The 14001-nt window shown below is 42.0% G+C and overlaps 2 protein-coding genes across 5 annotated transcripts; one reads left to right on the plus strand and one right to left on the minus strand.

Moving 5' to 3' along the window:
- The first annotated feature begins 1519 nt into the window (after positions 1-1519).
- On the plus strand, positions 1520-4822 carry LOC110521262 (zona pellucida sperm-binding protein 3). The gene is made up of 7 exons (XM_021598716.2): positions 1520-2112; positions 2339-2457; positions 2579-2682; positions 2957-3134; positions 3593-3832; positions 3979-4070; positions 4389-4822. The coding sequence occupies exons 1-7, from the start codon at positions 1573-1575 to the stop codon at positions 4436-4438; spliced, it is 1323 nt and encodes a 440-aa protein (XP_021454391.2). The 5' UTR covers positions 1520-1572; the 3' UTR covers positions 4439-4822.
- Positions 4823-7785: 2963 nt separating this feature from the next.
- On the minus strand, positions 7786-13612 carry LOC110522725 (palmitoyltransferase ZDHHC7). 4 transcript variants are annotated; one of them, XM_036969449.1, is made up of 8 exons: positions 13482-13612; positions 12721-12821; positions 12194-12499; positions 11730-11854; positions 11371-11467; positions 10839-10920; positions 10257-10387; positions 7786-9624 (listed from the first exon to the last, which is right to left on the minus strand). In XM_036969449.1, exons 3-8 carry the CDS (start codon positions 12491-12493, stop codon positions 9445-9447), a joined length of 915 nt encoding a protein of 304 aa, XP_036825344.1. In that variant the 5' UTR covers positions 12494-12499; positions 12721-12821; positions 13482-13612; the 3' UTR covers positions 7786-9444. The 4 variants fall into 4 exon arrangements, with proteins under 4 accessions (XP_036825344.1, XP_036825346.1, XP_036825347.1 ...); XM_036969451.1 differs by having other exon boundaries at positions 12717-12821; XM_036969452.1 differs by having other exon boundaries at positions 12721-12817; positions 13482-13606.
- Positions 13613-14001: the final 389 nt, after the last annotated feature.

Below are 14001 nucleotides of genomic sequence, written 5' to 3' on the forward strand. Positions count from 1 at the left end.
TGCCTTTTTCAGCATGATGGAGCACCTTGCCATAAGGCAAAAGTGATAACTAAGTGGCTCGGGGAACAAAACATTAATATTTTGGGTCCATGACCAGGAAACTCCCCATACCTTAATCCTATTGAGAATTTGTGGTCAATCCTCAAGAGGTGGGTGGACAAACAAAAACCCACAAATTCTGACAAACTCCAAGCATTGATTATGCAAGAACGGGCTGCCATCAGTCAGGATGTGGCCCATAAGTTAATTGACAGCATGCCAGGGTGGATTGCAGAGGTCTTGAAAAAGAAGGGTCAACATTGCAAATATTGACTCTTTGCATCAACTTCATCTAATTATCAATAAAAGCCTATGACACTTATGAAATGCTTGTAATTATACTTCAGTATTCCATAGTTACATCTGACAAAAATATCTAAAGACACTAAAGCAGCAAACTTTGTGGAAATTAAATATTTGTGTCATTCTCAAAACTTTTGGTCACGACTGTATACTATAGTTCAGTTGGGGGTGGTAATGAAACATAATGGATGTCAACCGCCGTTAAACAGGAGAAGAAGGGATTCCAAGTTGGAAACTCTGGTCTCTTTCTAGAACTCTAGACTTTCTGACCTAAAGATCACTGACGTCATGATCTGACCACATTTTTTATTAGTTCCCAGTTGTCTTGAAAGCACGCATTGTCTTCCAAGAAACACAGTAACGGTCCGTCTTTTCACTTATTCAACCCGTCCGACAGTAGTTGACTTAAGTTGTACTTTTGACAGACAAAAACAGAAAGTGATGTAGCCTAGGTAAGATGGTCACACCCACATTGATCAGGCCCCACCTCACCAAACCTACCAAACGGGCGCAAACGTACCTCAAAGGCTGTTCAAGAACGGTGTGCACAGTTTTGTGAAAAAGTGTCTTTCAGTGCTGTCACGCAACTTAGAAACAAACTGAGTCTTTCAGTACAAACCGTCACTCAACATAGCAAATGATGCGGTAAACTGAACACACCCCATTGAGGCAATAGCCATTTTGAAGTAGTGATTTTCTTCTTCACGATTGGTTGATCCCTCCTGATGATCATCCAATGAAGTTGGAAGTCCCCACCCAGTTGACCACTTTAAAATGGTGGAAGCCCTCAATGGCGCTGGCCATGCTGACATGACCTTTAGGCCACAAGAGGTCTCTATCATTCTCTATGGCAGAGGTGGGCAATTACAGTCCTTGAGGGCCTGATTGGTGTCGCAGTTTTACCCCAGCTCCAGCTAACACACCTGACTCCAATAATCACCTAATCATGATCATCAGTTTAGAATGCAATTTGATTAATCAACTGAGTTTGCAAGGGATTGAGAAAAAGTGTGACACCAATCAGACCCCGAGGACTGGAGTTGCCCACCCCTGCTCTATGGGAAGGATGCGTTTCTTAAGTATTCTACAGGGCCTTTTAATGAGCACAGTCTTGAGGTTGATTACACTAATTAATGAAGGGGCGGGTTCACGTTCAACCAGATGGCTTTAAAAGGATCTTCCTAGACACCCAAGGAGATGTTGTGAATTCAGCATTTGATATTTGCAGCCATGGGATCAAAGAAGGTGCTAATTAAGCTTTTGGCAGTGTTTGCTGCGTTTGTATGTTTCTGGGATGCTGCGTTGTCAGCTCCTTGGGCTCATGCAGCTCTGAACCCCAGGGCCTTCCAAAAGTCTGCAGTGCTGCAACCCAGGGGCTTCCAGAACCAGAGACCTGCAGTGCCACAACCCAGGGGCTTCCAGAACCAGAGACCTGCAGTGCTGCAACCCAGGAAGCAGGATTCTGTGTTCCAGTCAAAGCAAGGCTTCGAAACCCCGCTGACCTGGACGTTTCCTCGTGATCCAGTGCCAGAGGCCAAGCCTGATGTGAGAAATGTTGAGCTGAAGCAGCCTGTTCCTGCCAACACAGTGGGGGTCAAATGTGGGGAGAATCTGGTCCAGGTGGAGGTCAAGCAGGATCTGTTTGGTATCGGCCAACTCATCCAGCCGGCGCATCTCACCCTGGGGGGCTGTGCTGCAGTTGGGGAGGATGTCGAAGCCCAAAGGCTGATCTTTGAGTCTGAGCTGCAGGGATGTGGCAGCAAACTGGAGGTAGCCTTTGTTCAAATCTAAATGTCCAGTTAAAATATTTTAAATCCCAGGACTGGTTTCCTGGACACATAGTAAGCCTTGTCTTGGACCTTTTAGTCTCTAAATTAAGTGTTTCATTTGGTCCACATGTTTACAAAGCATGTGACAAATAAAACATTATTTGAAGTGAAATGGAGTCATTTAAAGCAACTGCTTTAAACACTTGTTTTTTGTTACCACTTCACAGATGGTAGAGGATGCCTTCATCTATACCTTCTACCTGCTCTACAAACCAAGCAATATTGCCAACACCCCTGTTGTAAGGTCCACTGAGGCTGTTGTAGGCATTGAGTGCCACTACAAGAGGTGAGACTTCTCCACGCAGATGACTTGTGGTGCATAGACATTGACTTATCAGAAGAAGGCTGATGTCACTCAGGACTTGAGTTAATTTTGCAATGACTAATGTCCATTTCTCCCCTTGCAGGAAACTGAATGTGAGCAGCAATGCCTTGAAGCCTACCTGGACCCTCTTTGCAGACTCTAAATTAGTTGAGGAGCAACTCTACTTTTCTCTCAAGCTCATGACTGGTGGGTAGTTCCATGTCTGTTAATTATTAGTGTCTGTATGGTAGCGCCCTTAACCAACACCTAGCAGCCTCGCGAAGCGGTTTGGTTCTCTTGGTGTAATGGTTAAGGTGTTGGGATAACACTTGCTGGTCCCAGTGAATGCTACACACAACTTGCAGCAATCTACTGTAGCCCAGAAATGACTGACATGGTGGTTACATTGTAATGTGAAGTCTATAATTTTGGGGGTTTCTTTGTCAAGATGCTATTAAATTACACAGATTTTGCTTTCTAGACGACTGGCAGATTGAGAGGGCCTCCAGTCAGTACTTCCTAGGTGACCTGATTCGCATGGAAGCCTCTGTCCTGCAGTACCACCATGTGCCTCTGCGGGTTTTTGTGGAAAGCTGTGTTGCCACTCTGGTGCCTGACATTAACTCTAAGCCCAGATACTCATTCATTGAGAATGACGGGTGAGTCGGAGAGGGCATTGTTCAAAGGTGGCGCATACCAGGTTTGGGATCAGGAATTAAACTAACTGTACTTTTGTCTTACTAACACCGATTTAGCTGAGATGCTATATTGAGGGTTCTGCTTGCAGACTGTCATTTTAGCAACGTTAGTGTAGTGCACTGGATAGGAGTGTCTGCTAAATATTAACTGAAATACCAATTCCACATTTCTTACTGAAAAATAATTGACCCCCAACCCTGGTGTGCACACCCAAACTATGTACAACTAGTTTCATACAGCTTACTGGCAAAAGCAGATGAGCCTAATTCTGGACAAATACCTTGTAATTGAGGTTCTCCTCTAGTTCTGGACAAAATATTATAGTTAATCTCTATCTACTGAAATGGTCCATAGAAGTTGCAAATGTTACTGCACATTCTCCTTGTGAAATGTCCTCCAATGGTTTCTGGTTCTTCAGGTGTCTAGTTGATGCTGCGTTGATGGGCTCTAGTTCCCAGTTCCTGCCTCGCTCACAGGACCACAAGCTTCAGATCCAGCTGGAGACCTTCATATTCAAACAGCAGTATGCTGGCCCTGGAAGCAACAGCAAAACTAGCCAGGAAAAATTGGACATGATCTACATAACCTGCCACCTGAAGGCCACTGCAGCTTCCTCCCCAACTTCTGCTGAGGACAAGGCCTGTTCCTTTGTCAATGGGTAAATGTATAGTGTGACTTTTCTTCTGCTGGGTGTGTTGATTTTTGCAATGGATGCACATTTCTTACTGGACTGGCAGGATTGTTCTTCAATTTCTTGTTTCAGGTCTACTGAATACTGGTAAAGCAATTTGTTTTTCTTCACAGGTGGAGGTCTGCAGATGGGTATGACCAGGCGTGTGGTTGCTGTGACACCACCTGTACCATGAGAAGGGCCCGGGCTATTTCCATCCACGCTGGTATGACTTGAGTTTTCAAATTCACTGGCTCATTTCAGCTTCCTTGAGGCTCAACACAAATGATTGGCAACTTGAGGGCTGCTGGGCCAGATCCTGAGAACTCCTATCCTTGTGCCCTTGAGGAAGGCTATTAACCCCACCTTGCTCTCCTGTCCAGTGGTGCTGCACTGTGGCTTGACCCTGTGTGGCTAACTGACATGTGCGATCATCATTCAATTGGATGTTTGTGACTGTTTTGCGTGTTCTTTAACAGTGGCAATACATCTCATGTTTATGATAATTCTAGTCCTCTTACAATTGCCTTCTCTCTCTCCCCAGATGTGCAGTGGGAAGCCGACGCTGTCCTTGGCCCCCTATCCATCCAGTAGTGTTGACGTGATCTACCTGAATCATGACATTAAATAGGCTATAGAAATAAACAACTTAATGGGTATGTGCTGTATGCTTCTCTTGGTTTGCCAGTACAGGAGACTATTTTTGGTCTCTGTAGTATCATTATAGACCAAGTTCACACTGGGTTTCTTGGATACTCAACTGGGGTTTGGTTAAATTGACATCGACTTTCCTGTTGAAGGAAAAGTGACACTTAAGAGTTAGTTTAAAAGGTAGGGTTGTCAATGCTCTTGACATTTGCTTGCTTTTGTAAGGAACCTTGTTTAAATGCCCATGTGGCTACAAATACTTTCTCTATTGCTTGTCTGGGAAGACACTGTCCTGCCAGAGTTCAATAAACCAACAGTAGGTGGCCTCCACTCACTGCTGTTCTGGTACTTTAATCTCATCAGCACCATACCAGTAACTTGGCTGCATTTTTAAACCGTAAGAATGGGTACTAGGACACCTTAATCAGACCACTATGTTGGCGAGAAGGTCATTATCTTCACCTCTCCTCATGCAAGTGTAATTATGCCGCTTAGTTAAGTTAAAAAAAAAAAAAAAAAATTCAGAAGGATCCTTGTGTGTATGCCTTCATGATAAGAGGCATAATGACAGACTTAAGTTAATTTTATACATTTTAGACTTTCAGTGGAAGGAGGCAAGTTTTGCTGCTCAAACAACTTCGAGAATAATTAGGAATAAAATTATACATTTAAAAAATGTTTTCAATTTTATGTTAACTGCTTCACTTTCCAGAAGAATATTGACTTTTCTGTACATTCTCAGTTGTCCACCCTGTTACATTGTGGTAACTGGCACTTTAACAAATAAAAGTGGAATAGTCACATGCAAACAATTTACATTGCCAGGAATCCCAAACAAATATTAATTCAAGTTTTAATTGCCTTTTTGTTTTTCGTTAGTGGTGCCATATTGTTTAAACTGATTTATAAAGTGAAAAAAGTTAGGTTTTGAATTAGACCATTTGTGAATATGAAATTGACCTAGTATAATTAGCAGTTGAATTAAATATACTACATTGTCAGAATTTCTGAAATATCAAAACTATTAAATAGTACAACTGGTCCTATTTTTTTTGTAACAAAATTCTGTATGTCAATCCAAAACATTCTATAAATACAGGCAAAACAAATGCAAAATGGTCTCCTTCTCCATTCCACAGAAATCGGTTATATTCAATATTCAGCTCGAGTCTTTCCAAAACATGTTTCACAGGATAAATTCTAACATTTTAAATGAAACTTTTACTTTGTTACTGATACAATATTTGTTAGCAATTTTCCATGCTTTCCCCCATTGTATATCACCATAGATATTTGCTGAGGGAATTGTATCACAAACAATATTCCTAATCTGTTTAGGAGTATCTAGAGGGAGGAAAGATAGGGAAGAAGGCAATGGCTGAACTCAGTGACAGAGTGCAGCAAGGAAGAAATGAAGAGATTCAAAAAGAACACTCAAGGCCAAGGTGTTGCTGCTGCACCCTAAACAGAATACAAATTCTAAAATCAAAATATAAAATGTAGCATGGTCCAAATGGTGCTGCTTTGTGATATTGACCCAGATGCTTTTTAATACATTTTCAGACCAAGAGGCAATAATTAGAGGGCATAACATAAGATATAACAGTTAAGAGAAAAAAAAGATATATATATACACACACACACACAGTTGAAGTCGGAAGTTTATATACACTTAGGTTGGAGTCATTAAAACTCGTTTTTCAACATCTCCACTAAATTCTTGTTAACAAACTATATTTTTGCCAAGTCGGTTAGGACATCTACATTGTGCATGACACAAGTAATTTTTCCAACCATTGTTTACAGACAGAGTGAATTATAAATGAAATCTATCACAATTCCAGTGGGTCAGAAGTTTACATACACTAAGTTGACTGTTGACTTTTCTGAGGTTTTGGCTGATTTCTTTAGATTTTTCCCATGATGTCAAGCAAAGAGGCACTGAGTTTGAAGGTAGGCCTTGAAATATATCCACAGGCACACCTCCAATTGACTCAAATGATGTCAATTAGCCTATCAGAAGCTTCTAAAACCATGACATCATTTTTTGGAATTTTCCAAGCTGTTTAAAAGCACAGTCAACTTAGTGTATGTAAACTTCTGACCCACTGGAATTGTGATAGTGAATTATAAGTGAAATAATCTGTATGTAAACAATTGTTGGAAACATTACTTGTGTCATGCACAAAGTAGATGTCCTAACCGACTTGCCAAAACTATAGTTTGTTAACAAGAAATTTGTGGAGTGGTTGAAAAACAAGTTTTAATGACTCCAACATAAGTGTATGTAAACTTCTAACTTCAACTGCACACACACACATCCTGTTATTGTACTACTAAACTGTGGAATAACATCTTACCATAATAGCATCTTACCAAGAAGCACTCCAGTCCGGAGTCACGCAGCACGACGGCAAAGTCACACTGGTCCACTCCCCAGAACAAGTCCTGGTCTGTTGGTAGGTCAGGACGGGGGGTCCGCCAAGGGATCACCCAAACCCAATAGAGCCAGGAGCACTACTACGGATGTCCCACATAACATGGGTGGTCTTCTTGAAATTAGGAGTTGTTATAGCAATGAGGAGCTGCAGTTAGCTACTGTCTGCCAGTGTGGATATGTTGATATGGCCCGTGGGATAAGAAGTTATTCACTACAACTTGTACATTTGCTTTACTATAGGTCCGGGGTGAAGTTAACCCTGGGTACAGATCTAGGATCAGGATCTAGGACCTAACCTTAACCATTAGTGGGGGAAATGCAAAACTGGCCAAGGTCAGCATCTAAGGGTAACTTCACCCTACTACCTATGATAGGTGGAGTTCAGAAATTGGAAAATCCAGGTCCCTTCACATATGGTGTCAAGACACCCGGTCCCAATTCCATCTCAAGGCCTTCTCCTCAGCCCTGACCCTTTAATTATTTTTTATTTGACCTTTATTTAACTAGGCAAGTCAGTTAAGAACCAATTATTATTTTCAATGATGGCCTAGGGACAGTGGGTTAAACTGCCTTGGGCAGGGGCAGAACAACAAATTTCCCCCCCAAAGCTCTGCCGCCCGAGGTAGCCTAGTCTGGATAGGGATCAGCAGTGTAGAGGTGAAACTTCCACCATATTGCTTCTACCTTACAGATCTGCAAACATTAAAGGGTTACAGCCAAGGTGAAGGGAGGGAATTGGGACCAGTGCTTCACATACAGCTTTCTGTGCACATCAACTCATCCACCAGTTCCAAGTGCTGCATAGTGGGCTCCCACTCATATCTAGTCAGTAATACGGACAAATAGATCTGGATTTTAGGAGGTAGAAATGAAGTTGATTTAATGGGAGCACAGTAAATGTAGCTGCGAAAAAAACGGAAAGGTTTCAAAACAGAAGTACATAACATCTCCAAACAAAACATAAAATAAAAACTCAGTCCTAATACATTCCTTTATCCAGTCCATCACATCTTCAAAACATTTTCATGTCAAATAAAAAAAGATACCATTATAATGGTTAATCAGATTTGCTCAGAATCATACAATCAGCGTGACAGGAGAGTCCCCGGTATACATAGGGGAGTGTACTGCAGTGGAATACTTGTGAGGAAGTCACAGAGTATGTCGCCACGGGTGTTCTTCACGATGCTACAACGTGGTAGCTACAGGAACAAAACAGCAGAGAAGTTTAGCCTTGAGCTTCAATGCTGTTAGTTGTGGAAATTGGACCGATATTGCGGTTTCCTTTGTGCATCGCTCAGTGTACCTTTAATCAGAGCACAGTTAAATTATCATAGCATACTTACCATTAAAATAACCATGACCAAGGGTTCAACGCTAACTTTTGGCTAATGAAACAAGTTCCTTGCCCACGTCACAGCAAATTTGTCAGACACATTACTAAAAGTTGATGCGATTGCCTCATGCAGAATCCAAACTGCTGATTCTAGTATTTCTCTATCATCTTGCTGGCAACCATTAATTATTCATATTTCATACTCCTCCATCCCCACCTCAACTCATCTAACTCCTACAAGCGGTAAACATGTATTTTTAAGGTATAAAAAAAATGCAATACAGAGAATGTAAACTGACATTTAGGCAAAAACAACATGATTCTCAAGCAATATATCCAGCAATATATTCATAAAATTTATTTTTTAAACGTTTAATTAATGGATATATAGTGGTTAACACCAATTCTAGTACATCATTTTTCCAGAGGTACAGCTAGCTACTGTCAAGTAGGTACACTTAAGCCTCATTTTATACATAGGATGCAAGAATTACAATTAGTGACGCAAAATGGCGGTGCTGCTAGTTGCGTAGACAAAATACGCAGACGTGTGCACTCCAGCAATTTGTAAGCAGACACCAGTACACGACATCGCCATCTTGAGTAGCCAATTGGGTTCTTGCATTGTGCATGTACTGTAGGTAAGGTATAAATCAGGCTTTACTCACTCACACACCCCCAGAGTGACAGGAAGAGAAGAACACAACAATGAGTGTCTTTAAAAAAAGAAGTCAATAAATAAACAGATGAAATTAATCCTCCTTCCTGTAGGCTTCCTGTAACTGTGCAATATGTAGTGTTTGTCTGTTTAAGGACTACAGCACACCTTCATTTGATCTTTCAACAGGTTTCGATGGGTCTCTTCAATAGTCTGAGTCCTGATCCATGCCACCTATACAGACGTGATGTTCAGAAGCACCATTGTCCATGCTGTTGGATAGAACTCGAGTCTTCCTTGTAGCTGGGTTGTGTTCATTAGGGCACACGATGGAAAACATTTTGAGACAGAAAACAAACAAAAAATTGCGTTTCTTAATGGAATTTCCCTATTTGAATCCATTTTCTTCAGTTTGGTGCCTGAAATGAACAGGACCCTGGTGTCAAAGCCAGCTCCTGAGTCAGGTTCTACAGATTGTCTCAGGCAGTACAGTAAGAAACTGCTGATAAGGTGAGAGGTCAGACAGAGAACTCAGGGCCAGCTTTCCGGGAGCGTGTGGCGAGTAGCCGGCGCAGTCGGAGCCCGGCAAACGGGTTGATCCACAGCAGTGACGGCTTGCCTCCAAACACGCTCCTCATGCCCTCCCAGCGAACCTGCCTCTCCCACGTGGGCTTCTCGTTCTTCAGACGCTCAATCTCCTGTGGTAAAAACACACACAGAGGAGGTAAACATCAACACCAGGTGAGAATTCAATAAAGCATAGCGAATGAGGTCAAATAACCACAATGGTAAATTAGCCTCGGTCATTGGTCACTAGTCTGATCAATGTCACCCCAGCTAGGTTTCTTCTTCCTTACATTATCAACAGGTTTTCTGAAGGAGGCTGATGACTCATATGCAAATAAGCCCCATTTCCCTCACTGGGACTTCACTACCACGGTCACGTGCTTGTTCAGAGGCGCAGGACATTTAGAAACAAATCCCAATCATGCAGAATAGAGAATCTTATCCATTCTACATTGTTGATAGAAATAGTCGACGTAGAATGTGGTTCTGTAATGCCTTTGCCCTACTGAATGTCTATCTATTATTTTTCTATCCATGTGGTTTGGCTCCTTGCCGTCTTGTTGCAGATGGATTGGACCTGAGAATGTGATGTATAACATGGAAACAATTCTTAATCATCTAATGTACATTGTATATCTACGGTTGTGGGTTCAATTCCCGCAGGAATCAAACTGAAAATGTAGCCACTCACTGCGTAGAAAGTTGCTTAGGATTACAACAGTGTCTGGTAAGTGGCATATAGTGTTATATTAAACCTCCTCACCGTCTCGTCGTTGCAGATGGAGTGGACCTGAGTGCCAAACATGACAGCGGTGAAGGTGAGGAAGAGGAGGCCCTCCAGGCAGAGGAAGATCATCAGCATCACCGTCACCGGGGGGGAAAAGTCACTGCACTCTGGAGTGGCAGAAACACCATTCAGGATAATCACATTAACACTGACCTCAATGTAGTTGTATTAGCAGCTGCAATCCTTCATTTGAAATTATAATAATTAATTTGAAAAATCAACAAATGACAGCTCTGCCAATTGGATTGCTATAAAGGTGAGGGATGGGGCTGGAGAAATTTAACCCCTCTCAAATTCATAGACGGAGCTATAGAAACGACTAATGATAGTCCACAAGATTAAAATGATAGTTTTGAAGCTGTATATTATTGTTAACAAAGACTTTGTTAACACACAATTGAGTAAAAAAAAAGAAAATCCAGATTGTGCCTTTAAAACAGGGCACATTGAAGTCAATGTAGTGGTTTTTAAACAGGGCACCCTACGGTCAAAGTAGTTATATTTAACAGGGAACAGTATATTTAGAAAACTCATCTGCAATCATATAATGATACTCACCACTCCACTGGAGTTTGACGCAGGTTACAAACTGGTACCCACTCAGGGCGAGAGCATGGGTGGAGATCATGGCTATATACATCTGCAAAGAGAGAGGGAACTATTACCCAATCCTGGTATTGATGGTAAAAACATTCACAGTAATTCATTGTGCACTGACAATGCACACAGGCATAAAGCTACAACAAAAGCACATTGACGAGCAGTGTACACAATCACAACCTATCCTAATAATACATCATCATACTTCTATCTGGCCAGAGCTAAAAGCGCAGCAGCACCAATGTGGTTTTACAGGCCTTTATGATAAGGCACCACAAATAAAGATGAAACACTAATCATTCTGTCAAACCAATTGCTTCCATGCAAAACTACACAACAGTACAAAATAGGGATGTCAGCGATGCAAGAAAAAAAAAAAAAAGTCGGATTAATTGACGTTGATTAATTGGAAGCGATGTACTACAGATGCATTTCAGTATTTCCCTTGTGCACAAGACCTTCAACAAGGTGGAACTGAGACGCAACTCACAGTGAAGAGGACAAAGAAGCGCTGGTTGTTCTCGCCGACGCAGTTGTTCACCCAGGGACAGTGGTGATCCATCTTACGGATGCAGCGCTTACAAATACTACAAGGGAGAGAAACGACATCATGGTCGTGTTCATTAGGCACCAAACAAGGAGGGGGGGGGGGGGGGGGGGGGGGCTGAAACCCGGGAAGGACTACCTGGACTTCTGCAATAAGAAACATTCCTTTTTGTTTTCCATTTAAAATGTTGCCTAACAAACAGGACCCAAAAGATACAGTAGGCCAGTAGGCCAGGAAAACCCTTTAGATACTATAAAGCATAACAATAATACTTAAAAGCAACAGAAGTGTCCCCTCCTCACCTGCAGTGGTGGGCTCTCTCAGGTTTGATGCTGTAGCATTTGGAACACTTATAGATGACCTCTCCTGGTTTCAGGTTCAGGCTCTCCATGTATTTCTTGGTGGCGTTGCCTTTGGGCACAGCTCCCTGTAAACAAGACACATGGTTGGACAGAATGGACACAGTCAGAATGACATGTTTGGACAGACTCATTCAAAAACTTAAAGGAAACTACTAGTAAGTCAGCTCTTTCACTGCCAATAGGACAACACATTGTTACTATTCTGTGCCCAGGAGCATCAGACTGCCCTCAGACTTACCCTTCGTCATTCTGACTGCTTCTTTTACTTCTTGTATGCTCTGTCTTGCACTCCGTTCAAAGTCACTCCCTTTTCCAAGTCACCCAACATTACAATGCATCTTCACTCCTTTGTTACGTTTTTGTCCTAACGAACACGACCCTGCAGCGGCGGTTGGTTCACTCACCGGGTCGGTGAGCATGGTGCGTAGGTGCGAGGTGAGAGCCAGCACGGCCAGGCAGTTGAAGACCACGCCGTTGACCACAGCGTACCAGAAGCTCTTGGAAGGCAGCAGCATGACAAAGGTGACCACAAAGTCAGCGTAGAGCACCAGGAACCAGGTAATGAAGGCACAGACCATGCCACAGCCGTCCTGGATGAACCACACCTGCTCCGCCTCCCCTGCTGCAGAACCCACTGCAGCCTCCTCTCCGTCCAGCAGGGGGTGCTGTTGCTCTACATCTCGCAGCCGGTGACCTGAAGACATGCTGCCCTGCAGGAAAAGACAGAGAAAGAGGGAATATGAAAGCACAGAAAAGACTGAAAGGGAAAGAGAGTGTTTGTTAAAATAAAAGTGGCTTTGGTCAAATTGTGGATATAGGCTATTTAGCCATACATTGTGCCCATGTTTCTAGCCGAACCAAAAATAATGTAGGAACAACCACTGTTGTTTCTCTTGCTTTGACCAATTAGGCGTATTGGGTACTCACTCACTTTCTGTTAGCGTCTTTTATAATGTCATTGTTGTGTCCAATCTTCAGAACTACTGATGAGAGCATCCAGGGCCTGACTTATCAGGCCACATAATAGCCTGGCTATAACAGGAGAGAGGGTGGCTGTTTAGTGACAGTTCAACAATCCAAATTCATAAAACAGAAGTCGATATCTTATCCTCCTCATCCAGTAACACTGTCGTGTGCACAGCAGAAGGAACACTATTTGAACCTCCCTTTAGGTTTTAAACATAAAATGTTCGTATGGCTCAGTTGGTAGAGCATGGCGCTTGCAACGCCAGGGTTGTGGGTTGGACTTCCACGGGGTACCAGTACGAAAATGTATGCATTCGCTTTGGATAAGAGCGTCTGCTAAATGTTTTTTTATTTTTTTTATTTCACTTATGCAGCTTGCAAGCGACATAGTTAATTAGCTAGCTGGCGTCAGCACATAGCAGCATGGTAGCTAGCTATTAGCATTGTTAGTCCTCAGTGGTGGTTGACGTTATTCATAGGCTGTGCACCAGAAAAGTACATGCAACCATTGACATCTAACAGCAGTAAACTGGCTATTGTTGTAAATATTATTCTCTCTTTAGGCTGAGAAACCTTAGCTAGCAGTGTTAGCACTGCTGGCCAGCTACACTAGCTACAGCCAATGACTGGAACGTAAATGAAGGCTACAGCTACAACTGTCTAGTAAGCAGATACAGGCATTAGCTAGCATTATTAACGTTACATATTAGAAAACTTCATTATTACCGTCTTTATAGTTTCCCTGCTAAGGTGGTGGAATAAGGCTTCAATTTCATTCATGACAGCCCATTCAAGGCAAGTAAGCTAACGTTAGCTAGCTACACAACAATGTTTGGGAGGTGCATTTCCGGTGTAGATTAACTGTCAAATGTTTTCATAATCATTTTTTAAATGTATTATTATTTGGCTACTTATTTAGTTTAATTAATCATAAGTTATTGTACAACATGCAAAACTGACCTTTTTTTAATGACAAAAAAAATATGTAAATAGCATTCTCAGTACCTGTGAAAACTCAGCAAGGTGCAATATGAAACCATGAAAAAAGAACACTTTACATTTTGGAGGATCATTCCTGTAAGAATGTGAGAATGCATAAAGCAGTAACACATTTTGAAACAGGCCCTGAAATAGCTCTTACATACATTCACATAATTGAGTTACAACGTCTGGAACTTTAACTTAATTATTCCTTTGTTATGGAAAACATTGTTCTAAAAATATTAGGTGATAATATCACGAGGGA

This window comes from Oncorhynchus mykiss, chromosome 30 (genome assembly GCF_013265735.2).
Source record: "Oncorhynchus mykiss isolate Arlee chromosome 30, USDA_OmykA_1.1, whole genome shotgun sequence".
NCBI lineage: Eukaryota > Metazoa > Chordata > Actinopteri > Salmoniformes > Salmonidae > Oncorhynchus > Oncorhynchus mykiss.